We start from the raw sequence: 25,546 nt of genomic DNA on the forward strand, positions 1-25,546 counted from the left end.
ACGTGCGTGCGACGGTAACCTACTTTTTGAAGTGATTTGTTTGAAAACATAATGACTGGTTGTTGTCATGGCATATTAGAAGGTAATACAGTTTTACAGTTACATTTTTACAGTTAAATTGCATCTTTAGTATAAAAGCCTCTGCATGGGGCCTCCAAATCACTAAGACTGCCCCTGCCAGCTCTAAGAGGTTGTGGTACTGGTGAAATCTGGTCAGAACATCCTGTGTTCCTATCATCCTGTGTCTCTCCACTGAAGGGACAGCATGTGGCGCTGTTCCCTGACATCAATGACTACTTACTGCCGCCTCTGTTTTCAGGGAAATGTCTTTATATGGTACATGTTGACCTAGCCATCGGTCATATGACATGGCACTCTTAAGGGGTCTACACAGTCTACACAAACGGAGCTGACTAAGGTCCCTATGCGTCGCGTTTCAAAATTGCAGCCACACAAAAGTACGTATAACTAAGTAGAGAGCGCAACGTTCCTCCATTGGCTCCGTTTCCGTAGACTGTTTAGACCCCTTTAATGCCAGTGGACCAGTACAATCTCAGAGTAACACCACTAATGATGGAGGGTCATATGGTTGCAGGTTATGATGCACTTAAAACACACAATCTGCAACATGATCTCAACAACTCACTGCGTTACTGTAATGCATTGCCAAGTTATCCAACATATTTCTAAGGGTGGACAATTCCTCATTTGGACACAAAATTATGAAATGTGGACATGCGGTAGACGAATCCTAGCACAAACAGAACGTCTGGACCGCAACGCTCAGATCAACTGTCACAACGTTAGTCCCTACTGAAGCTCTAAAGCCATGGAGTTGTAGTCTCGGTTTCAGTCACTATGTGGAGATCACTTACGGATTCCCCCAAGATCAGGTTCAAAGTGGGTTGGCCATAAAAGCAGGTGGATTGCGCAAACTTGGGTTACCAGGAGCTTAAATATTTGATTGAGAAATAACATCGGAGCATTTGGAACAGCTTGGGTTAAGGAGGAGAGGGTGGATGGGAGTGGGTAGGAGGGAGGGGAGGGTAGATGGGAGTGGGTAGGGGGAGGGTAGATGGGAGTGGGTAGGGTAGATGGGAGTGGGTAGGAGGGAGGGGAGGGTAGATGGGAGTGGGTAGGAGGGAGGGGAGGGTAGATGGGAGTGGGTAGGGGGGAGGGGAGGGTAGATGGGAGTGGGTAGGGGGGAGGGGAGGGTAGATGGGAGTGGGTAGGGGGAGGGGAGGGTAGATGGGAGTGGGTAGGAGGGAGGGGAGGGTAGATGGGAGTGGGTAGGAGGGAGGGGAGGGTAGATGGGAGTGGGTAGGAGGGAGGGGAGGGTAGATGGGAGTGGGTAGGAGGGAGGGGAGGGTAGATGGGAGTGGGTAGGAGGGAGGGGAGGGTAGATGGGAGTGGGTAGGAGGAGGGCGGGGAGGAGAGGGACGCATATCCCTCAGGATAAGGTTGGAGATATGAAACTTTACGAAATACATCATGAAAAAAAACTGCTAATTGTTATGTCTAACGGGCACCATCATTGTTCAAGACACTTTGTTCACTCTGTGTTTGGGCTGTCTAACAAAGGCACAATAACTTCTTACAGTGAATGTAAACCAGCAGTGAAGTTCTGTATATGAGTGGAACAAAGACCAAAAAGTTAAAAATAAAATGCATCTGGGCTAAATCTTCTGTTTTTGTGATTTGAATGCCTGAGGACCATTTCCTGCCATCGCAGAAACCATTTCCTGTGCTGCAAATTCAGCTCTGGAACACTGAAACCCTTCCATGATTTCCCAGGGTCCTGGATTACCTGTATTATATTTTTTATTTGATGCCGCAACCAAATTGTCTCTACTAAAGGGGCAATTGAGGCCTCCCTCGCTGTGTGCTGCTGGCCACATGAGGAAAGGGGTTTAACAGTCACACAGATTCTGAGACAGATCTAGTATTTACAGAATTCCCAAGGTTACCGATCTCATACAGATAGAGGAGAATGGAGCCAGAGGTGATGGCAGAAACGTTATGAGAAATGAGGACAGCAGGGGGACAGCAGGTTTGAGAGGAAATGGAATAGACGTTAGAAGAAAGAAAAGATGGGTGAGAGGAGTAGAACAAGAACTTTGCAGGCAGAAGCAACAAGAGAGAAAGAGCTGAGGATCATGTAGCAGAGAAGTAAGATGAAAGGGGTTGAGGAGAGAGAGGGGTGTGATCAGAGTTTTTGTTCTATGATTTGTTCTTCACCATGGCGATCTAACATGGTTACATAACAGTGGACAATCATGCCCCTCCCCTCTTGTTCCCTCCGTGCCTCCATCACCACCCCCCTTCCCCCAGAGAAACCATGTAGGCGGCAGTAAGGAGGCAGATTAGCAGTCCCCCCCCCCCTAATCCCAGGACAAGGTCCGATTGTCAGGGTCCGGAGTGTGTGACGCTCGTGTGTTGAACGATGCGTGTGTGTGAGTATGTGCGGAGTTCATCATGTGTGAGGTCTGGAATGTACATCAGTGGAGGCACACGCAGCCAAGTAAGTGTTGAGGGGAGCTGATTTGAATGAATGGTCCAGTGAAGGTGATAAGAGGCTTATAGTATCAAAATCCCCCATTTCAAACAACTCTGTTCTTTTAGCAACGGATCCCCTATACTGTGCATTGTACTCTATACTATGATCTATAGGGCAGCACAAAAGCCTAATGCCAGACATGAATCAGATGGAATTAGCCTGTATACATACACCACACACACAAAATAGTCTTTACCTATAGCAGGTATCCTTGGGTCTTTATCTTCCATTCACTGCTGACAGTCAAGAAGTTAGTTCTTAGTTATGTTCCGAATTCTCGAGTACAAGATTGACTTCCTGTTCTATATTTCAAATGTCTGAGTTGTGATCTGTGAGTGTGAACTCCTGAGCTGTGTTGTCTGGTGACAGAGGGCTCCTCTCCTCAACTGTCTGTTTAATTCACTCTGGCTCAGTTTCATCATGGCCGCTTCAGCGTGTGTCTCGGTCTCGGGTTGCAGCGTGCGCACACACACACACACACCTGGCTTATGTAACAGAGTAGGGGGCTCAGACACCTGCTGTTGGGAGAAGGAATCATCATGCCAGTGGAAAATATCAATAAACATTCAACTCAAATCCATATCATACTACTATCCAGAAGATAGTTAGAGCATAACCCTGTAAGCATATCAGCTTCTCACAGTGATATGAGTTTGTGTGTCAAAGAAAAAGATGGAAGAGGGGGTACAGATAAAGGAGGAGAAAAAAAAAAGGCCAGTGAGGTGTCTGATGTAAGCCACCCCAGGCCTGAATGAGGAGGGCTGGACAGAGCCTGTCTGTTAGTGAGCCAGACAGACAGACACAGAACTTTGAGCTCTCTTAAGAGACTGTTTAAAACGTGGGCAAACAGATGACACAAAACATCTGTTCCCTCAAAGCCATCAAAGAACCAGTCAGCCTGCTCAGAGGAGAGAAAGAGGAGAAGCTGAGAGAGAGTAGGGGAGAGATGTTTACATCACTAGGTCTTGGCAGGGTAAATAAAGGGATCTGTTGATTAAGAGGCAGAATGGCATTCCCCTGGCATCTCTTAGCGCTGGGTTAAAGAAGAGGTCCCTCTGCATTTCCCTCAGTAATGCAATCACGTTCATATGCAAACGAGGCAGACCGGTCCTGAACACAACTCATTCAAGCTACCAATGACTCAAAACAAAACAGTCAGTCACGCTCATGCACACTCACAGACGGACTAGCAATCTAGCATAGATCCAACTGTCAACTGTTTGGCAGTTAGTCCTGGAGAAAGATAGTGGAAATGCATTGTAGTCATTTTCACAACAGGCAGGCAAACAAACAAAAATGGACACTGTTTGGTGACAGGCCCACTGATTCTTCCTCATAGAATAGTCTACATAGCAAACAATGATGACAGAAGCTAAGATGTCATCATAGCTTCAGAAGATATGAGATGTGGACTATGAACTCAGAGCTAACTAGACAGATAGCTGACTGCACTACCATTTCCTAATGTTGCACTATCGTGGATAACAAGTTTCACAGATATCCCACACACATTTTTTAGACACTCAAATTAAACTTTATTAGGGATGTTATTATATACTGTGTACAGTCTATATTATAGGGGAAAAGTGCACATACTTTAGTACAGATCGTCGACCTGTATGAGTACTATATTATATTCAGTAAGTCATATTCAATGAAAGCACTGTATTAGTGTGTGAACCATTGAGTGTCATTGACAGTAGAACGTTGGATTTGTATAAAAGCAGTACGTTACAAAAATTGCACAATTGCTTCAATTTCACAACATTGTGGTTAAGATCATGGGTAACACTACTTGACACCTAATGTCATAACTATGTCATAATAGCTGACATAAAACTGTCATGACCCATATATTTACACCTATTGTGACATATATTGCATTATTTTATGGCTGGTTATGACACCTACATAAGCTCAAAACCCTAATTTATTCAAATTGTTTTTTTTCTCCTGAGTTTGATTTAGTTTGATTTAGTTGGAAAGTTAGTTTCTTAAATTGTTTGTTGAAATTGATTCTAAAGAATCATGTTTCCCCCATCATATAAAAAACATGTAGAAAATACACTTTATGACTGTCAAGAAGCACTATGACCATCCTATGTCACTTCACTTGGACACTGTCAAGAAGCATTATGACCATCAGAATCATATATGCCAGATAAGAGCATGTACATGATAGGCCTATGTTAGTCATCAGTCCTGCTCCTGAAATCTGATCCCAGTCATCAGCAACAGAACATTGTGGTAGCTGCATGTCTGACATCAATGTGTGCACAATTACAATGATAATTTAATAGAGTACATTTCAGAAAATGTTATATAACATAAAAATACTGTTGATGTAGGTTATGGTGTAATGGATGTTTTGCCTTTTGTGGTAGGTTTTATGTAGGGGTCATAACCAGCAATAAAATAACGCAATGTCACAAGAGGTCTAAATATGTGTCATGACAGTGTTACGACAGGTTATGTCAGCTGTTATGTATGTTTCATAACATGTTATGACACTAGATGTCAAGTTAAGTGTTAACGGATCATAAATAGAACATTTAAAAAAGTGAATTGTTACATATTTCAGGGTACAAGAAAAATTGTTTGTTTTGTTCTGTTCTTTTCTCACTTTGTTTTCTTTCTAGAATTCCCTTTCTCTTCAATAAGGCATATACACATACATTCAAAAGCACTACTACATGGTACTGTAACAATAGACCAGCATTATTGAAAGGCCAGCTACTGTATTATTCTTCCAGTTACCTTAAACATGTACCTTCTGGAGAAGTTGTCTAAATGTTCCAACATACAAAGTGTTAATACATATATCTATATCTGTCAAATTTTGAGAAAACCAAGAGCTGGAAATACAAACATTCATTGTATCTTGTCAGATACGTTTGATTTTCTCCTTTCAGGCGTCCATTCACACTCTGCCTGGCCTAGATCGACTTCCTGTATGTGAGAGAAAAACAAAGCTTTTACAAAGAACGGGTCACACACTTTCTGTTTTCAGGCCATTAGAAATCTTAAATTGTTCATATCCTGACTCTAAGGAATGGTGTGATAGTGTTCTAAAATCATGAAAAACCTTCCAATAGCTCACATAGCGAGTTGGCAAAGTTATGGTTTCTACTGCCCTCCTATGTTTACCCATGAAACCATCAGGAATGGTGTGTAATGCTTCATCTGTTAAAGGCACTGCTCAAAGTCTGAAGGCATCAGTGATCTGTAGTGTTACTGAGAAATAGAGGTAAGATCCCTCACATCATTTGTCCCCCAGTTTTAGATGGCTATAGTGACTGTGTCAATGGGTTCCAGGGGACATACCCACCTAAAGACATTTGTCCTGGTTTAGGTCCACATTGACAACCGGATATCTCGCACGTGTGAGTGTGTTTGTGTGTGAGTGTATGTCTTTGTGCGTCTAGCATCTTGCATCAAACACACACACACACACACACGAGACCAGAGGGGTCAGATTTCATCCCTACAGTACCGTCCAGTCACATAGAGAAAGACGGGTTCTGAGGTTGTTGACATGGTTAGGACTGTAGGCCCTTCCACTTCCTGCTATCCCAGCAGCACCCTCTGCAGGCGGTAGGCGGGCACGCTGATCTCATCCTCTGACTCAGCGTCGCTCTGGGGGTTGGAGCTGCAAGGTGAGGTGCACTCTGGGGAGCACAGGTAGTGCATGAGGGGCAGCCGGTACTTCCCACAGAAGTCCACAAACTTGATGTGGCGCACGCACGAGTCAAAGTACACGCCTGGGGAGGGAGCGGAGAAACAGAGAATAAGCACACTTAAATAAATTGACACATACGTATACATAATCAATTATATACAGACAAGCAAAAAAAGACAGGGACAGAAATACAGACACACAGTCCAATGAGAAATTAATGTGGAGTAGAGGTACCGGCACACTTAGGATTGGGACACTTGCTGGCCAGGTCTAGGTAGTGCAACAGGTGAGAGGGCATGTCGCAGGATGAGTATGGAACGTTACGGCTTTTGATGGTACGACCCGCCAGCTCCAGCAGTGATGGGGGGTCGTAGGTCATCTCCTTGACGAAGCGCACCACTAGGGGGTTGCCGCGGAGACTGAGCTCCTGCAGGCGCACCAGGCTGAGGATCTCCCGGGGCAGGTAGGTCAGCAGGTTGTTATGCAGACTCAGGGAGCGCAGGGAGTGGAGCCTGAGGGGGGAGAGAGATTGGCAAGGCCATGGTTATTGTTTTGAGCATTATAAACAGAAATCTAGACTGAGGTTAGGTTATGGTTAAGTTGTAGTAGTCCACTATGGATGTATTGTAGTAACCAGTTGAGCTGTGGTGCTGGTGGGTTATGACCGTCTTAGCAGTATTATTATTATTATTATTATTATTGAGTTGTAGTTGTATTAAGTTTAGTTTTATTAGTATGTAAGGGATACGCAAGGGATATGCAAGGTATACATTGCCTATTGCAATACTTACTTGCAGTTTCCTGTGGTTATATTATGGGTGTGTTGTGCTTACCTGGTGAGCTGTGACAGTATGCTCTAGATGTTGTGGCTACCTGGTGAGCTGTGACAGTATGCTCTAGATGTTGTGGCTACCTGGTGAGCTGTGGCAGTATGCTCTAGATGTTGTGGCTACCTGGTGAGCTGTGGCAGTATGCTCTAGATGTTGTGGCTACCTGGTGAGCTGTGGCAGTATGCTCTAGATGTTGTGGCTACCTGGTGAGCTGTGGCAGTATGCTCTAGATGTTGTGGCTACCTGGTGAGCTGTGGCAGTATGCTCTAGATGGGGTTGAGGCTGTGTTGTGGTTACCTGGTGAGCTGTGGCAGTATGCTCTAGATGGGGTTGAGGCTGTGTTATGGTTGTGTTGTGGCTACCTGGTGAGCTGCGGCAGTATGCTCTAGATGGGGTTGAGGCTGTGTTATGGTTGTGTTGTGGTTACCTGGTGAGCTGTGGCAGTATGCTCTAGATGGGGTTGAGGCTGTGTTATGGATGTGGTTACCTGGTGAGCTGTGGCAGTATGCTCTAGATGGGGTTGAGGCTGTGTTATGGATGTGGCTACCTGGTGAGCTGCGGCAGTATGCTCTAGATGGGGTTGAGGCTGTGTTATGGTTGTGTTGTGGCTACCTGGTGAGCTGCGGCAGTATGCTCTAGATGGGGTTGAGGCTGTGTTATGGATGTGGCTACCTGGTGAGCTGCGGCAGTATGCTCTAGATGGGGTTGAGGCTGTGTTATGGTTGTGTTGTGGCTACCTGGTGAGCTGTGGCAGTATGCTCTAGATGGGGTTGAGGCTGTGTTATGGTTGTGTTGTGGTTACCTGGTGAGCTGTGGCAGTATGCTCTAGATGGGGTTGAGGCTGTGTTATGGTTGTGTTGTGGTTACCTGGTGAGCTGCGGGGGTACACCTTGTATGCGGTTGTCACACAGGACCAGATAGCTGAGGTAGGGCAGGTTGGCCAGCTCAGGAGGAATAGAGGTGATCAGGTTACCACCCAAATACAGCATCTCAAGACTGACAGAGAGAGAGGTTTAATATGTTTAGCAGCATATCAAGTGGTAATTAACATTATGTTAACAAGTAAAGCATGCCTGAAGGGATTTGGGACTTTAAAAACACCATAACATATTGTATACTGGACAGTTCCAAGTGGACACATGACTAGCCATGTTGACACATCAGTACCACAATGGGGTTCCCACATGTTGACATTGATGCGTATGTGACAGCAATGCATTACCAGAGTGAGCGCAAGGCATCAAAGATTGAGCAGCCGGATCCATAGTAAAAATGAGTATAACAGGTGTATGTAGATGTGACTATGAGGAATGGGCTGGAGCAGTGGAACTGCTAAACAAACTGTTTCAAAGAGGAGACACACTATGCACAAAGAGGTGCTGGAATTTCAATAGATTTTTTTGCCTACCTGCCTGTGTGTGTGTGTTTACTCTGACTTTGTGCAAGGGCCACCAGAGGTAGAGAGGCATTGCTAGAGAGTCCCAGTTCTTTTTTTTTTTCAGACAGAAGTTTAGATCTAGTGAAGACTGACGTTTAGGTTTGGAGCAATCAAATGCAGTGTAGGCTAAATACACAGTTCTAAGCAGCAGACAATGTGGGGTAGTCACATACACTGTTGGGGCGTGGATCAGAAAACCAGTCAGTATCTGGTGTAACCACCATTTGCCTCATGCAGCACGACACATATCCTTGACCAGGCTGTTGATTGTGGCCCGTGGAATGTTGTCCCACTCCTCTTCAATGGCTGTGCAAAGTTGCTAGATATTGGCAGGAACTGGAACTCACTGTTGTACATGTCGATCCAGAGCATCCCAAACATGCTCAATGTGTGACATGTCTGGGGAGTATGGAAGGCCATGGGAGAACTGGGAATTTTTCAGCATCCAGGAATTGTGTACAGATCCTTGCAACATGGGGCCGTGCATTATCGTGCTGAAACATGAGGTGATGGCGGCAGATCAATGGTATGAAAATGGGCCTCACCATCTTGTCACGGTATCTCTGTGCATTCGATAAAATGCAATTGTGTTTGTTGCCATGGGGCACTCTGTACAAAACATTGACGTCGGCAAACTGCTCGCCCACACGGCACCCGTCTGCTGGTACAGTTGAAACCGGGATTCATCTGTGAAGAGCACACTTCTCCAGCGTGCCAGTGGCCATCGAAGGTGAGCATTTTCCCACTGAAGTTGGTTACGACGACAAACTGCAGTTAGGTCAAGATCCTGGTTAGGACGACAAGCGTCTCGGGAATGGTTTCTGACAGTTTGTGCAGAAATTCTTTGGTTGTGCAAACCCACAGTTTCACCAGCTGTCCGGGTGGCTGGTCTCGGACGATCTCGCAGGTGAAGAAGCCGAATGTGGAGGTCCTCGGCTGGCGTGGTTACTCGTGATTTTTTTATTTCAGATCATGAAACATTGGACCCTCACTTTACATGTTGCGTTTATATATTTTTGTTCAGTTTACAAAACTGATGACTGAGGCAGAGAGAAAAAGATTACTATTGTCCAATGTCCACAAATCACCAATGGAAATGTACACATACACAAGCATTCTGCTTTATCCCAATCCCTCTGAACAGATGAAAAAGTGAAAAAAACAGAGGAACACTGGGGAAATGGAGAGAAAGAGAGAAGAACAGAGGGAGCAGCAGGGACAGAGAGACAGGGAATGAAAGGGATATGTAATGGCCTGTCACTAAAAGTGAGCAGTCAGCCCATCTGCCCCATGGTCTGGTCTGCCTGTGGAACTGATGACACAGCAGCGAGTGGGAGAGGCCATTATGTGTCGGGGCCTGAGCCCTGAGCCAGCCCCTCTGTCCCAGAGGGTCTAAAGAAGCCATTCATGGCCATCTCAACAACTCACTCTACAGTTACACCACTAACACACACAGAGGCCTAGTCCCATACAACCTCCATCATTCATGACTGTAGATCTGAGACAGTGTATATGTTCAGCTGTTCTGAAGTTGTCGGTGAAAGGCTCTCTTTACATGTAATATGTGTTGGTTAGTATGTTTACAAGACACAGTGAGTGACTGACTGTAACCCTATCTTTGAATTTTACTCTAGCTTTGCGTTATTGGGACGGTTGAGCTAACTTGTGCTAATTAACTTGTGCTAATTAGCATGACGTAAGTAACAGCAAACTTTCCAGGACATAAACTTGTTTTATATGGGCAGAAAGTTTAAATTATTGTTAATCTAAAATGCACTATTGTTGTTAATCCCATATAAACTAGGTAGCGCATTGTTAATCTAACGGTCCAATTTACAGTAGCTATTACAACGAAAAAAATACCATGCTATTGTCTCAGGAGAGTACACAACAACAAAAACATTTAAAATCACGGCAACTGGTTTGATACATTCACCTCTGAAGGTAAATAATGTATTTACATTCAGTAAACTTGCTCTGATTTGTCAGAGATAAAATGTAGCATAGTTTTGTTTGATAAAATAAATGTTTATATTCAAATGAAGGAACTGGGTTCTACAGTTTGAGCCCCTGCGATCTCTGGCTCCACACCCACCCTGCCCGGCCATGTAGATGTGTGAAAGTTAGTGTATAAGCTAATGATCCATCATGTATGACATTCCTGGGAGTGTGTAAACTTACATTTTGTATTACCATATACTTCTTGTATGTTCTCTATAGTTATGTACTTGAAAATGTCAATTGACCAATTTGGCACATTTGGGCAGATTTGATACAAAATATTGTCCAGTACTGCAACGCTTCACTGAATCAATCTGAAACTTATTGCTATCATCTAGTGGACAAAATAAAAATTGCACCTAAACTGCAAAATTATTTTACGGTCTTTCGCTTGCATTTCAAAGATGATCGAACAAAAAAATAAATAGAATACGCATTTTTATTTTACCAGATCTAATGTGTTATATATAGTGATGCACCGATATAACATTTTTGGCCGATACCGATATCCAATATTTTCCTTGCCAAAAACCCCAATACCGATATTGAACATTTTAGCGTTCTTAAGCATTCTAGTACAGTTAAATAGTTAACACACGGATGCAGCGGTCTAAGGCACTACATCTCAGTGCAAGAGGCGTCACTACAATCTCTGGTTCGAATCCAGGCTGTATCACATCCAGCCGTGATCGGGAGTCCCATAGGGCGGCGCACAATTGGCCCAGCGTCGTCCAGGTTTGGCCGGGGTTGGTCCGCCATTGTAAATAAGAATTTGTTCTTAACCGAATTGCCTAGTTAAATAAAAAGGTCACACACGCCTATTTCTTTCACTTACTTGCTGTTTAGTTGTTCAGTCGTTTCATTCTCAACCAGGATTTCTATGGAACGCCGTTTGTGTCTCTGCGTGTCAACAAAGATACACGTCAAATAACACTATTTGACCAATCCGGACCTGAATAAGAGTGCACGTCACATAATTTAACTCCCTTAATTTTTTTTACATAGTTATTACACTATCACTTAAATTTCATATGCATTCGAATTTCATATGTCACAACGATTCATCGATACGTATGCTATGATGCTGGTAAAGTTGTCTCACGCACCAACAGTGCTGCTCATAAAAAAAGGCTAGCTAGCTCATGGATGCAAACAATGTTCTTCCCCAAAAACAACAATCTGTCTCAGTAGTTATCGTTAGCTAGCTAACTAAACTCAGGAAAAAAAAGAAGAAAAAAAAACGTCCCTTTTTCAAGACCGTGTCTTTCAAAGATAATTTGTAAAAATCCAAATAACTTCACAGATCTTCATTGTAAAGGGTTTAAACACTGTTTCCCATGCTTTATGGTTCACTGAACTGAAATCTGTTGAAATCACACTGGATGTATTATACCTTAGAATTGCATTGGGGGCATGATTATTTTACTGTACAGCCTTACCTATGGATTGTGGCTCAATGACATGGGGTATCAGTCTACTCAGTGACACTCAGAGAACATTAGGATCGTAGCTGTTATTGTGGGACTCTGAAACAACTGTGAATTGAGCCACATTTATCGTCAGCCTATTGAACACTATTCTCGAGGAAAAACAACACTGTGTGGATGTTTTGGAGTCTGATAACTGAGGAGGACATTGGGAAAAAAATATATTGGGTATTGAGTAGACTATTATCCCATTTCATTGATCCCCAATCCTTAGGTAAAGCTGTACAGTGCAATATGAATGTCAATAAACACAATAGGCTGACTGGGGAGGTGATTTCACACAGTCACAGTCCGCGATAAGAGCTACAACGCTAATATTTGCGTAAACTCTTCACAGTTGTGTTCTTAAGGTGTCACCGATTAGACTGATAGCCCATTTCATTGCTTCACATTCCAATCTTGGTTAACATTATCTAGTATAAATATGACATGATTCCACCAATTGTAACCTTCTGCATCACTTTCAAAGAGGTACTTTTATTTTGAAGGCAAACCGCAAATTCCACTATTGTGCCAAATCCTTATTGTGGCTAGCTTCACAACACATAACCCGGTCAGGTCAAGTCTCACTAGCCAGATGAAGCTAGCTGGCTGCATATAACGTTAACTTTGGGCAACAGGGTTAAGTAGCTGGCTAACACTTACTCACAAGGATTCCTAAATCATTGCTAAGAATAGTGAAAATGACTGCAGTTTCTACTGGTGCTAGCTAGGTACCAAGCTAAAGCTAGCTACCCTAGAAGTTGCGGTCAAACAAATCATGCTTTATTACCAACGTGGTATTGTAAACACCGTTAGTGGCTAGTGTTTGCAGACTTTTTTGTATAGCTTTGACAGTGCTACTGATAGTAGTGGTGGCGCTTGGCTTGCACGTGCAAATTCAGAACACAAAACATTCTATAATAGAACTGTGTAATTTGACGGTCAAATAGTGTTATTTGACGCGCATCTTTTTTGACACGCAAAGACCCAAACGCCGTTCCATAGTATGTTCTGAAGTTAATAGCAGTGACGCTATTACTGTAACTCCGGCAAGGCAACATCTGATGAATAGCGCACTTGGTAACGTTAGTGTGTACCGGTGCTCGACCAGTTGCGAAAGCCGACATCACCCACAACAGAGAACGGTTGATTGTCAAAGGCAATGATTTGCATTATCTTAGCGTTAATGGATTTCACCTTCGAGTTGTCTCACTGAAATGTTCTTACTCTTTCATATGACTGCTTGAGCTACATAGCAGACCGTAGGTAGCCTAGTGGTTAGAGTGTTGGACTAGTAACCCAAAGGTTGCAAGATCAAATCCCCGAGCTGATATGGTAAAAATCTGTTGTTCTACCCCTGAACAAGGCAGTTAACCCACTGTTCCTAGGCCGTCATTGAAAATAAGAATTTGTTCTTAACTGACTTGCCTAGTTAAATAAAAGGTCAAATATACAAATAAAATCAAAAAACATTGTGGGTTAGGAATGCTGTGTTGCACGTTTAGCGCAAATTTTTACGTGGCGTCATTACATCATATAGGAATCCATGTCAGCTTTGACATCATTTTTTCACATCGGCGTTAAACTAGACAGACATCGGGACGATACCGATGTTGGCATTTTTAGCTAATGTCAGCCAATTCCGATAGTTTTTTTATATAAGGATGCACGAGATAGATATATATATACACACACACACACACACACACACACACACACACACACACACACACACACACACACACACACACACACACACACACACTCATTTCCACAAACTTCAAAGTGTTTCCTTTCAAATGGTATCAAGAATATGCATATCCTTGCTTCAAGTCCTGAGATACATGCAGTTAGATTTATTTTTCATTTTAGGCAAAAATTGGGGGGGGGGGGGGGGGGGGGGAAGGTTCCGATCCTTAAGAGGTTTTTAACAACATTGTAGCTACTCCACAATACTAACCTAATTGACAAAGGAAGCCTGTACAGAATACAAATATTCCAAAACATGCATCCTGTTTGCATCAGGGCACTAAAGTAATACTGCAAAGAATGTAGCAAAGCAATTACCTTTTTGTCCTGAATACAAAGTGTTGTTTGGGGCAAATCCAATGCAACACATTACTGAGTACCACTCTCCATATTTTCAAGAATAGGGGCATCATGTTATGGGTATGCTTGTAATCATTAAGGACTGGGGAGTTTAGGATTAAAAAAAATAAAAATAGAATGGAGCTAAACACAGGCAAAATCCTAGAGGAAAACCTGGTTTAGTCTGCTAATAAAAATGGGCAAATGTTACAGAATCCAGGTGTGGAAAGCTCAGAGACATACCCAGAAAGACTAACAGCTGTAATTGCTGCCAAAGGTGATTCAAGGTATTCAGGTATGTGAATACTTATGGAAATTAGATATCGCTGTATTTTATTTTCAATAAATTGGAACAATTTCTAAAAACATGTTTTCACTGTCATTATGGGGTAGTGTGTAGATGGGTGAATTATTATTTTTTAATCCATTTTGAATTCAGGTTGTATCAAAACAAAATGTGGAATAACTCAAGGGGTGTGAATACAATACTTTCTGAAAGCAGTGTATGTTAGGCTTATTCTTCTTTTCTCACCCTTGAATAAGACATGTAACAAAACTTGTTGCCAAAGATGGTAAAGCCCAATCCTGACTGCTTTTTAGTGATTTTACTATAGTCAATCATCCAATTAGTTGATGACAGTCAGCCAATAGGGTCAGGATTGATTACTGTAACTGGTTCGTTCCATGATATGAGTGCCTTTTGATATTTTAAGTAGACATTGGTGTACAATATTGTACCCTCTGACTTCCAGGAATATTTTAACCCACTTGACCACAAAAATTCACCAAGTTTTCAGCATCAAGCCCTAGTTATTTGTTGAAGAACAGTGCAGATGTAAAGTTTGGTAACAGAATGATGGAACAGACACAAACCATAATTCTGTTACCATGCTTTTCTATAAAATGTTTGTGGAAATTGTTAAAAGTAGTCATTGTACATTGTTATATGGTCTGTTCAACTTTGTAATCATTGGCTTTTGTTTGAAATACATTTTAAAGTGAAAAACCTGAGTCTCAGTGACACTTAACATGGAATTTCCCAAAAGTAATTTCTGAAGAACATTTATTTCATGTGAGAATTATTTTTTTTGAATTCACTTTAATATGGTTAAACTATGATAAAAAAAATAAAATCATAGTGTAAAAGCAGGTGAGCTGGTTCTACTCTTTCTTGCTGTTTTGTGGTGGAAAACGAGCATAACACGTCAACCCTGTTATCCATAGAAATGTTAACAATTATTTAAAAAAATTAAATGAAGCTTGCATTAAAAATGTCCCCTGCTGTTGCACACAACAAGGGGTTTTATGGCTGATTGAAGATTAAATCATCAACCCTGTTACGATCAACCCTGTTTCTTAAATGTCGCATATGAGAGAATGTTAAAATTAGGTGAAATCAAACGTTCCCCCCCCCCCCCCCCCCCCCACCAAGTTACTCACCTCAAATGGCACAGAATGGGTGGAACAACAACTATTAAAGCCAATGTGGGTCTGTTCCAGATGAAGTCAAAGTATTTACACACTTATCTTTGGTAAACATATAAATGGGCTACTGTTTAACAGCATGACATGACCCACATCCCGGTTGTACTCACTGATCTCTGACTTTATGAGTTCTCTTTTATGATGTTAACTATATAGTCAGATCAGTGGCGGTCGGTGCCGTTTTAGATGATGGAGCATGGCCTTAAGGTATTTATATTACAGCATGTTGGATGACTGTCATTCATATTCCATTTCACCCAGCTCAATGTAACGTTGAATAGTTTAGGCTATTACACAACACTCAAATTTTCCCTGTACCCATCATGAGGTTGCTACAATTTAGCCTATGAATGAAAGTTTATAATGTAGGTGCACACGTCAAGCGAATTTATTGTAATCAAGGTGACAGACAGTGATACATTCAATGCTGCCTTGCACACACTTGCCTGCATCTAGCTGATCTAAAAAAATATATAAATATATAACCCTTATTTAACTAGGCAAGTCAGTTAAGAACAAATTCTTACTTACAATGAATGCCTACACCGGCCAAACCCGGACGACGCTGGGCCAATTGTGCTCAGCCCAATGGGACTCCCAATCACGGCCTGGTGTGATAGCCTGGATTCGAATCCAGGCTGTGTTTGTAGTGATGCCTATAGCACTGAGACGCAGTGGCTTAGACCGTTGCGCCCGTCGGGAGCCTGCATCTAGGGTTTAATCATTAGTGCAGTTGCAAATTAAGAGTTTCTATTGGACCAATTCAGGTATGTTAATCCCCGTTTCGTTCCATTTGTTTCCGTTTAAGAAAAGTTTTTGAAAAGAATCAGCGGAATGAATACACCCCGGATCGCACGCAAACACAGTTTATTTTCATAGCAACCACATAAAAACAGAATGATCACTTTGCTCGTTGTATGCATGTATGTATGTATATAAATAATTCCTTCTTGCAACTACAGTTGAAGTCGAAGTTTACATACACTTAGGTTGGAGTCATTAAAACTCATTTTTCAACCACTCCACAAATTTCTTGTTAACAAACTATAGTTTGGCAAGTCGGTTAGGACATCTACTTTGTGCATGACACAAGTCATTTTTCCAACAATTGTTTACAGACACATTATTTCACTATCACAATTATACAATTACTAGACTAAGTTGACTGTGCCTTTAAACATCTTGGAAAATTCCAGAAAATGATGTCATGGCTTTAGAAGCTTCTGATAAACAATGTCAATTAGCCTGAGTCAATTGGAGGTGTACCTGTGGATGTATTTCAAGGCCTACCTTCAAACTCAGTGCCTCTTTGCTTGACATCATGGGAAAAAAATCAAAATAAATTAGCCAAGAATTAGCCATTCTAGACCTCCACAAGTCTGGTTCATCCTTGGGAGCAATTTCCAGATGCCTGAAGGTACCACGTCATCTGTACAAACAATAGTACGCAGGTATAAACATCATGGGACCACGCAGCCAGCGTAGGAAGTAGACAAGTTCTGTCTCCTAGAGATGACTTGTACTTTGGTGCGAAAAGTGCAAATCAATCCCAGAACAACAGCAAAGGACCTTGTGAAGATGCTGGAGGAAACAGGTACAAAAGTATCTATATCCACAGTAAAACGAGTCCTATATCGACATAACCTGAAAGACCGCTCAGCAAGGAAGCCACTGCTCCAAAACCTCCATAAAAAAGCCAGACTATGGTATACAACTGCACATGGGGACAAAGACTGTACTTTTTGGAGAAATGTCCTCTGATCTGATGAAACAAAAATAGAACTGTTTGGCCATAGTGACCATCGTTATGCTTGGAGGAAAAAGGGGCAGGCTTGCAAGCCAAAAAACACCATCCCAACCGTGAAGAAAGGGGGTGGCAGCATCATGTTGTGGGGGTGCTTTGCTGCAGGAGGGACTGGTGCACTTCACAAAATAGATGGCATCATGAGGATGGAAAATTATGCGTATATATTGAAGCAACATCAAGACATCAGTTAGTAAGTTAAAGCTTGGTCGCAAATGGGTCTTCCAAATGGACAATGACCCCAAGCATACTTCCAAAGTGGTGAGTCAAAATGGCTTAAGGACAACAAAGTCAAGGTATTGTAGTGGCCATCACAAAGCCCTGACCTCAATCCTATAGAACATTTTTGGACAGAACTGAAAAAGCGTGTGCGTGCAAGGAGGCCTACAAACCTGACTCAGTTCCTCCTGACAGAGCTGGTGTAATGGGCCAAAATTCACCCAACTTATTTGGGTAGCCTTAGGGACGGCTACCCGAAACGTTTGACCCAAGTTAAACAATTTAAAGGCAATGCTACCAAATACCAATTGAGTGTATGTAAACTTCTGACCGACTGGGAATGTGATGAAAGAAATAAAAGCTGAAATAAATTACTCTATTATTCTGACATTTCACATTCCAAAAATAAAGTGGTGATCCTAAACTGACCTAAAACAGGGATTTTTTACTAGGATTAAATGTCAGGAATTGTGAAAAGCTGAGTTTAAATGTATTTGGCTAAAGTATATGTAAACTTCCGTCTTCAAATGAATCTACACGCTCTCCGTCTCACACCTTTTCCCTTCGCTTGTGGACTTTAGTGCACAACACATCAGCGGTCTGTGACCAGGCGAACCTTCATTTCATGAACACTAACCGCTACACATAGCCTACATCGTCGTCACCTCATAGTCAATATAGCTACTAGAACTAACGCGTCAATAAAACCAAAAGCTTACCTTGACTTGGAAGAGTTCCAGTGTTGGATAGCCATAGCCAGCTAGCTAAAATGGCAATATTTTCTGTTTGAGTAGGCTAAACCCCCCCCCCCCCCCCCCAAAAAAAAAAAACATTTATTTGTTAAACTATTGTCTTTCTCTCCCTTTGAGTCAACTGCTCACCACATGTTATGCAATGCAGTGTCAGCTATCTGTAGCGTATGCTTTCAGTACTAGATTCATTTGCTGATCCTTTGATTGGGTGTACAACATGTCAGTTCATGCTGAAAGAACTCTGATAGGTTGGTGGACGTCCTCCGGAAGTTGTCATAATTACTGTGTAAGTCTATGGAAGGGGGTGAGAACCATGAGCCTCCTAGGTTGTATTGAAGTCAATGTACCCAAAGGAGGACAGAAGATAGCTGTCCTCCGGCTACGCCATGGTGCTACCCTACAGAGTGCTGCTGAGGCTACTGTAGACCTTAATTTCAGAACAGTGCATTTTAATCAATTATTTGGTGACATTTGAATATATTTAGTACAGTTTTATCTAAAAAGAATAACTTTGTTTCACTATTTTTGAAATTCACTGAGGAACCTCCCCTGAGAAGGATCCTAAACTGTTCTCACTGATATTAACCTACCACTGGCACAGTGTAAACATGATATAAGGAGAGAAATAAACAATTCTTCCAGATGACCTTGTTTTTTAGTACCGTTGGAACGCACTGCCCTGCACTTTATACAGACTTGGCATCCTTCACATATTGACCACAAGAGGCACCATGTGCAAGTGAGTGTTTGTGTGTGTCATTTATGAATACTAGTTAGTCATCCCAAAGGCTGTTTACATGTATGCTGCGCAGTGTGTACCCCACCATATGAACCACACATTTCCTGCTCTGAGTAACCTTGTGAGTGTGGCAATGGCAGTCTGTTATGCCCCTGCCCAAGAACATATAAGATTACTGGATATCTCACACACCAGTCAGGGTTGCTAAAGGCCTGATTAGCTGGATGTTGTGATGGTATAAAGTTTTAATTTCCTGAAAAACATACAGGTTAGGTTTCGATATAAAGTCTGCTTTAGTTTAGGCTCAGGGAGTGAGGATCTGTTGAAATCCATTTAACCACAGTCCTGGCAATCAAATAAGTGCATTATGTTTGTAAAGGCAAGCTACCATGGTAGTGGGCTACAAGACAGCATAGCATCAATGAAATGTATTTCTAAAGCCCATTTTACAATCAGCCGATGTCACAAAGTGCTATACAGAAACCCAGCCTAAAACCCCAAACAGCAAGCAATGCAGACGTAGAAGCACGGTGGCTAGGAAAAACTCCCTAGAAAAGGCAGGAACCTAGGCAGGAACCTAGGAAGAAACCTAGAGAGGAACCAGGCTCTGAGCGGTGGCCAGTCCTCTTCTGGCTGTGCCAGCTGGAGATTAAAACAGTACACGGCCAAGATGTTCAAACGTTCATAGATGACCAGCAGGGTCAAATAACAATAATCACAGTGGTTGTAGTTGTATAGCTTGCTCCCTCATCTCTGCCTCTGACAAGTCACTGATGTAAGGGCATCAGTTCAGCCTTTACAACCCTAACCCCCAACAGCATTGGCAGTTGAACTATCCTGTACCCGCTGAACTGAGAAGGGTGCAATTGCGGCCTGCAAGTCGGGGCATTCCTGGATCGCTTTATACTTCTATTGGTCAATTTAAGCTAGGACAGGCGGGATTCCAGTACAGTAGGTGTACTCCAGTACAATAGAAGGCATTAACGCACAATAACGTTGGATGCCAGCCACCGATAAACCCCACAGAAGAAGGGGCTGGTGTGACAACGGTAGCTAGCAAGTTTCACACTGGTAGACAGTGTCCTTCATCCCTGCCTGTCGGGCACTGTTTTCCTGCAGTTCTGTTAAAGACGGCGAAGGCAGGTGTTCGGCAGGCGGGAGCTAAGGACACAGAGTGCCAGCTTAGCGAGCTAGTCCGGTACAGAGCAGGTTGGAGACGGGGGCGAAAACATTTGCTAGCTAACATCCTAACTCGCAAGCTAGCCAACACATGGTGTTTCCCCAGCCTCCCGCCTGCTGTTCTAGCGGGAGGAGGGGGTGACCGGTAAGCAGCTAGCACAGTGGATCTGGGCTGATTCCGGCTGAGAGTCGGGGCACTCGGCTGAAAGTCAGACTCGGCCGACGTCATGTGGCTTGAGTCTGGGCTGCCTTTGGCAGTATTACTTATGGCTAGGATGCGGGGATTGAGCTCGGGCCGATTCCAGGGTGAGTTATCTGGCCCAAATGTATTACTTGGGGCTCGGGCCGATTGGGGCTACTCTCTGGCAGAATATTACACTGGCTGCTTTATGGAATTAACATTTCATTATTTATTTTTCCATATTTTCTCATTGTTTGAAATTCTTTAAAGAGTCCTGTGTAGTATTTTGATACTTTGTGCAAGGCAATTGATACGATTTAATAGCGTTGAGGATGGAGCCTCCCGAGTGGTGCAGCGGTCTAAGACACTGCATCGCAGTGCAAACTGCATCGCTACAGACGCTGATTCAAGACCCGTGCCGGGATGTCCTTGTCCCATCTCGCTGTAGCGACTCCTGTGGCGGGCCAGGGGCATGCACGCTGACACGGTCACCAGGTGTATGGTGTTTACTCCACAAAAGAACATTGTGTCGGATGAGTATAATTTGTATGTATACAATGTATAATAGTAATATTTAAAATGACTAAATTGGGTAATTTTGTATACATTTATTTAGATTTGCATCGGGACGCTTCTGGGGGGGGATTCTGGTAAGATGCCGGCAAATTCGGCTGAATTCCGGAAGACAGAAACGGCCTGATGTACTTGTGCCGATTCTGGGCAATCAATCATTTTGATTCCGGGCCGAGTCCGACACCGGGCCGATTCAATCAGTTCCGGCCCCCCGGAAGAGGGCCACTTCCGGGCCGATTCCTCATTGCTAGCTGGGGAGTGTCCCTAGCCCCTGCCTGTCGGGCACGGTTTTCTCCGGTACAGGGGAGCGACATGGTGTGCAAGCTAACTAGCAAACTAGTATGCAGTGTCACTAACAAGCTACTGTAGATAGTTAGCTAGTACATGGTGTCGTTCCCAGCCTCCCACCTGCTGTGCTAGCGGGACGCGGGGACGACCGGTAGACAGCGTCCTTCGCCCCACCCGTCAGGCACTGTTTTTCCGCAATGACTGTGAAGGCAGGTGTTCGGCAAGCGGGATTGAGGGACACCATCTACCGGTGTTGCTCCCGCTAGCTAGCAAGAAAGACTCCGTGAGTCAGGGGCATCATTTTTTTTTTTTTAACTGATAATATTTTGATTTCCCTTTGACCAACATTCAAAAGTGTCACAAGCATTAAGATGTCATGTTCGGGGGGAGGCGGCATTCATGCAGGAACCAATGTAATACGAGGGGGGCTTCATAAAGGAACCAATGGGATGGGATGGAGGGGACGTTCCAGTCGGAATGCCCACATGCTGGAACACCCAGAATTGCAGGCTGCAGTTAAACGCTATTGGCTGAACTCGCTGTTCGCCCAGGAAACTGACTACAGTTGGCCTAAACTGGTCATTGTGACAGGCCGTTTGTTGCAAATTATGTGAAAGTTTGTGATGTAATCACTGGTGACTGCAACAAGCTAGTTACTGTGGTAGCAGCTGGTACCGTTATGTATTCTACATACCTGGTTAAAATCTCAATTTCCGCTGGAATACTTTGGAGTCTGTTTCCCCCCAGGGAAAGTGATTGTAGCCGCTGCAACTTCAGGAACTGCGCTGGCATCTCCTCAAACCTATTGCCACTTAGATTCAACACCTCCAACGGCAAAGACCCGAATTCCTTGGGAAGCGAGAATTCGTCCAGACGGTTGTTCTTGGCTATTAGTGTTCTGAGCTTCGTTAACCAAGTAATGCCTTCACAGATGACCGATAGTCCGTTGTTGCTAATGTCAAGAAACTCGAGGTTGGAGAACATGCAAACCGATCCGGGAAGCGAGGGCAGTCGGTTGAAGCTTAGATACAACTGCTTGGTGCCCATCTTTCGCTCCTCGCTGATGTTGACCAAGCTCAAAGTGTTCAAATTCAGACGCGACAAGTCTAAAACACCCTCACCGTGTGCGGCTCCTTCATGCAAATCCATTTCGCAGCGTAGGCTACTCTTCAATATTCTGGACAAACTGGTGATTGCACTCTTTGTAGTTCTCCAAATAAAGAGAGGAGTCCAATGCCAATGGCCCGAGTTGCATGTGGGTGTCATGAACAACATTACCGTGAGCAACAATAGTGGAATTGCCTTCAAAATAAAAGTCCCCATTGAAACTGACGCAAACGGAGGAAAAAAGTGGAATCACGCCACAATTGCACTAGATCATGCCAAACAAGGTTGTAATATTATATAAGGACAAGTGTTAGTTCATTTTACAAAAATACAAACTGTGGATGTATTAGACCTGATAATTACATTAGGGATATTTATATTGCACTCTACAGCCAAACCTATGGATTGTGCCCCCTTGAAATGGCGTATCAGCCAACTCGGCGAGACCCACAGACCACCACTTTAGAGTTTTCACAAATATTAGCGCTTTTATCTGTTCGCATGTTTCAACTGAGACCTTTATTTTGAAGGGGAAACGTCGAGTCCGCTATTGTTGCTCACGCACTCATGCAATGTTGTTCATGTAACGTTGCAGTTGACGAAATGCTCTGAGACCAGGTTGCAACACGACACACTATATTTTAAGGAAAATAATATGGGTCGGTCATTTACATTTGGCAAGATTATTGTGTAGAATAGAGAGAGATCACTGTAAATTGCCAGAACCTGGCTGGTACAGACAAAGCAACTATTCAGTAGTGAGTATGTGTAGTACATGTTTCGGGGTTGGCTTGTTCCAGTAGCTCCTCCCTAACTGTTGAAGCCGTTCGTTCATTGGCCTACATGCATTTATATCACTTGGATCTGATCTGATAGAGTAACATCACGACTTTTATTGTTTCCCGTTTGCTGGTAAAACAGGTTTGACGTGCATCAATTTGTAATGGGTCAATAATAAACTAAAACTGGGAGAAAGTTGAAGATGGTGATGAACCAGTCTGCGCCTCTCCCCTGGATATTATGCATTCATCCACTAGTAGACTACATTATGTAAGACATCATGCGAGAGTATAGCATTTTATATATACAAAACGTGTATAACCTGATGTAGGTTTAAAAAGCAACATCAATTCACCCATATCCTACTTAAACCACAATGCCTCCTTGCAGAATAAAAAAAAGCACACTGTTTACAATGTTTAGTGACTTTTAAAAAGGATTATCATATTACAGCCACAATATGGACCAGATGGCATTGGAACACTGCCTCTTGGACCAATACAAATGGAATGTAGGCTAGATTTTCTGTAGAAAACCACACCAGCAACAATTCTCTGATAGACAGCTCTGATTCAAAAATGTGATTATTTTATATTTTTTTGTGTTTTAAGATTTTTATTTATTACTGTTTGAACGTAAAAGATAAACACACAGACAGACAGACAGACAGACAGACAGACAGACAGACAGACAGACAGACAGACAGACAGACAGACTGACACAAACACAGAAAAACACACAGGTTGAGACATTTGTAGTACTGTATGGGTTGTCTTTTATTGGCATATATACTCCTTATACACTCTGCATTCCTTTTAGAATAAAAAGTTATTAACCAAACTAGTTATGGAACTTTTACACAAACATTTAACAAGGACTAAACCACATAGCTCTAAGGTTACTATAAAAATTCTGCCAATTATAGTCTTGCCCAATCCAATTGTGGTTTAAAGCTTGCTGGACACAAGACCTCGACAGTGTGTGTCTGCAGGCCTATGTTTGGGTGTTAAAGGCACTGATTTAACCACAAATAATTCTCAGGATGAGTGGGATTTTGACAAATAAAACATAAAACAAATATGACACTCACCGCCACACTAGTAGCTCACACTCTCTCAAAAAACACTCCCTCATCACACACACATTATCTGACAGACGCATTCACTCTGAGTTAGAGATGCATCTAAGTTATGTTAGCTGACAGCAAGGCTAATCCTTATAACTGATCTTTGATAAGCACAGGTATAGTGTTGTTGCTGGGTCCAGAGTAATGCTTTACCTGGAGGGGTTCGTACATCATTTCATCATCATAGTCATCATCAGGCTTTGGTTTCAGTTCTCTCCCTGCTGTACTCAGTTCAGCTCTGTGCTTGGTGCTTGTTGCTTTCATTCTATATTCAACGTTTCACATCTAGATGACTATTGCTTCGATGTTTCTGAAACAAGCACCAGAGAGCGCTGATTGAATACAGCACAGGAGCCATTGTGATCACATATGATCTCCAACTCAAGCATATAACAAATTGTACATAGGAGCAAGTGTATTTGTCAAAAAGCAGGGCGTACTAACTAAACGGGATGATTCACTAAGGCCTGAAACTACGCTGCTAGTCACGGAGGGTGAAGTGCATTGGTCAAGTAGTATCATGGCAGTTCTGTAAGCAAATAAGCTTAAAGTCAAGTGTATGACATCCCACTACCTTCCCCTACAATAGGACACTGTCATCGTCTTGCTCTACACTTCTCTAACACATCTTGAAGGACTTTCAAGAGGATTTTGTTTCCTTGATGAAGACAGCTCACTCCTAATATCTCTAATCTTTCTCATTCCAAACAATTACCGCTTGCTATTTTACTAACAAGAGCCATACCCATGAATACTGTAACTATATTGTATACATAGGAAGAAGAAGAAAAATGTAACAGTAGAAAATGGCCCCATTCCTAGTGCAGGGTGCAGTAATACAATCACAAATAAAGACAGTACTTAACACAAGGAACTCCTAAAATAATACTCTAGACTGCCCCTGCATCTAACAAACATCAACAAAAAGACAGTAAAAAAGCTCTAATAATTAACATATGAGTAAATTCAGCAAAAGCACAGGGCCTCAAGGTACATCAAGTATAGAGGAAGAGTGTCTCTCTCTCTCTCAAGCCCTTCTTCTTTGGGCCTCTTAGGCCTCCTTTGTGCTGGCCTTCATCTTCTCCACTGTTTCCTGTGTTTGAAAGAGGGAGGGGGTAGAGGGAGAGAGATGGTGTGAGAGGAGAATGTTATATATTGTCATGAGAATAGCAATATACTGTATGCCATGTACAGTGCCTTGCGAAAGTATTCGGCCCCCTTGAACTTTCCGACCTTTTGCCACATTTCAGG

The 25,546-nt window shown here is 42.9% G+C and overlaps 2 protein-coding genes across 2 annotated transcripts in view; both read right to left on the minus strand.

The window, feature by feature from the left end:
* Positions 1-5,849: 5,849 nt before the first annotated feature.
* LOC106582117 (leucine-rich repeat-containing protein 58) lies at positions 5,850-22,550 on the minus strand. The gene is made up of 4 exons (XM_014164870.3): positions 21,977-22,550; positions 7,934-8,062; positions 6,471-6,748; positions 5,850-6,318 (listed from the first exon to the last, which is right to left on the minus strand). Exons 1-4 carry the CDS (start codon positions 22,546-22,548, stop codon positions 6,125-6,127), a joined length of 1,173 nt encoding a protein of 390 aa, XP_014020345.2. The 5' UTR covers positions 22,549-22,550; the 3' UTR covers positions 5,850-6,124.
* Positions 22,551-24,876: 2,326 nt separating this feature from the next.
* Positions 24,877-25,546, minus strand: part of LOC106582116 (follistatin-related protein 1) — a 56,061-nt gene continuing 55,391 nt past the window's right edge. Inside the window, exon 11 of the mRNA XM_014164869.3 lies at positions 24,877-25,388. Within this exon, the coding sequence (XP_014020344.1) occupies positions 25,347-25,388 (42 nt within the window). The 3' untranslated portion in view covers positions 24,877-25,346. The remainder of the gene's footprint in view (positions 25,389-25,546) is intronic.

The sequence above is a fragment of the Salmo salar genome, chromosome 21 (genome assembly GCF_965601325.2).
Source record: "Salmo salar chromosome 21, fSalSal1, whole genome shotgun sequence".
Taxonomy (NCBI): Eukaryota; Metazoa; Chordata; class Actinopteri; order Salmoniformes; family Salmonidae; genus Salmo; species Salmo salar.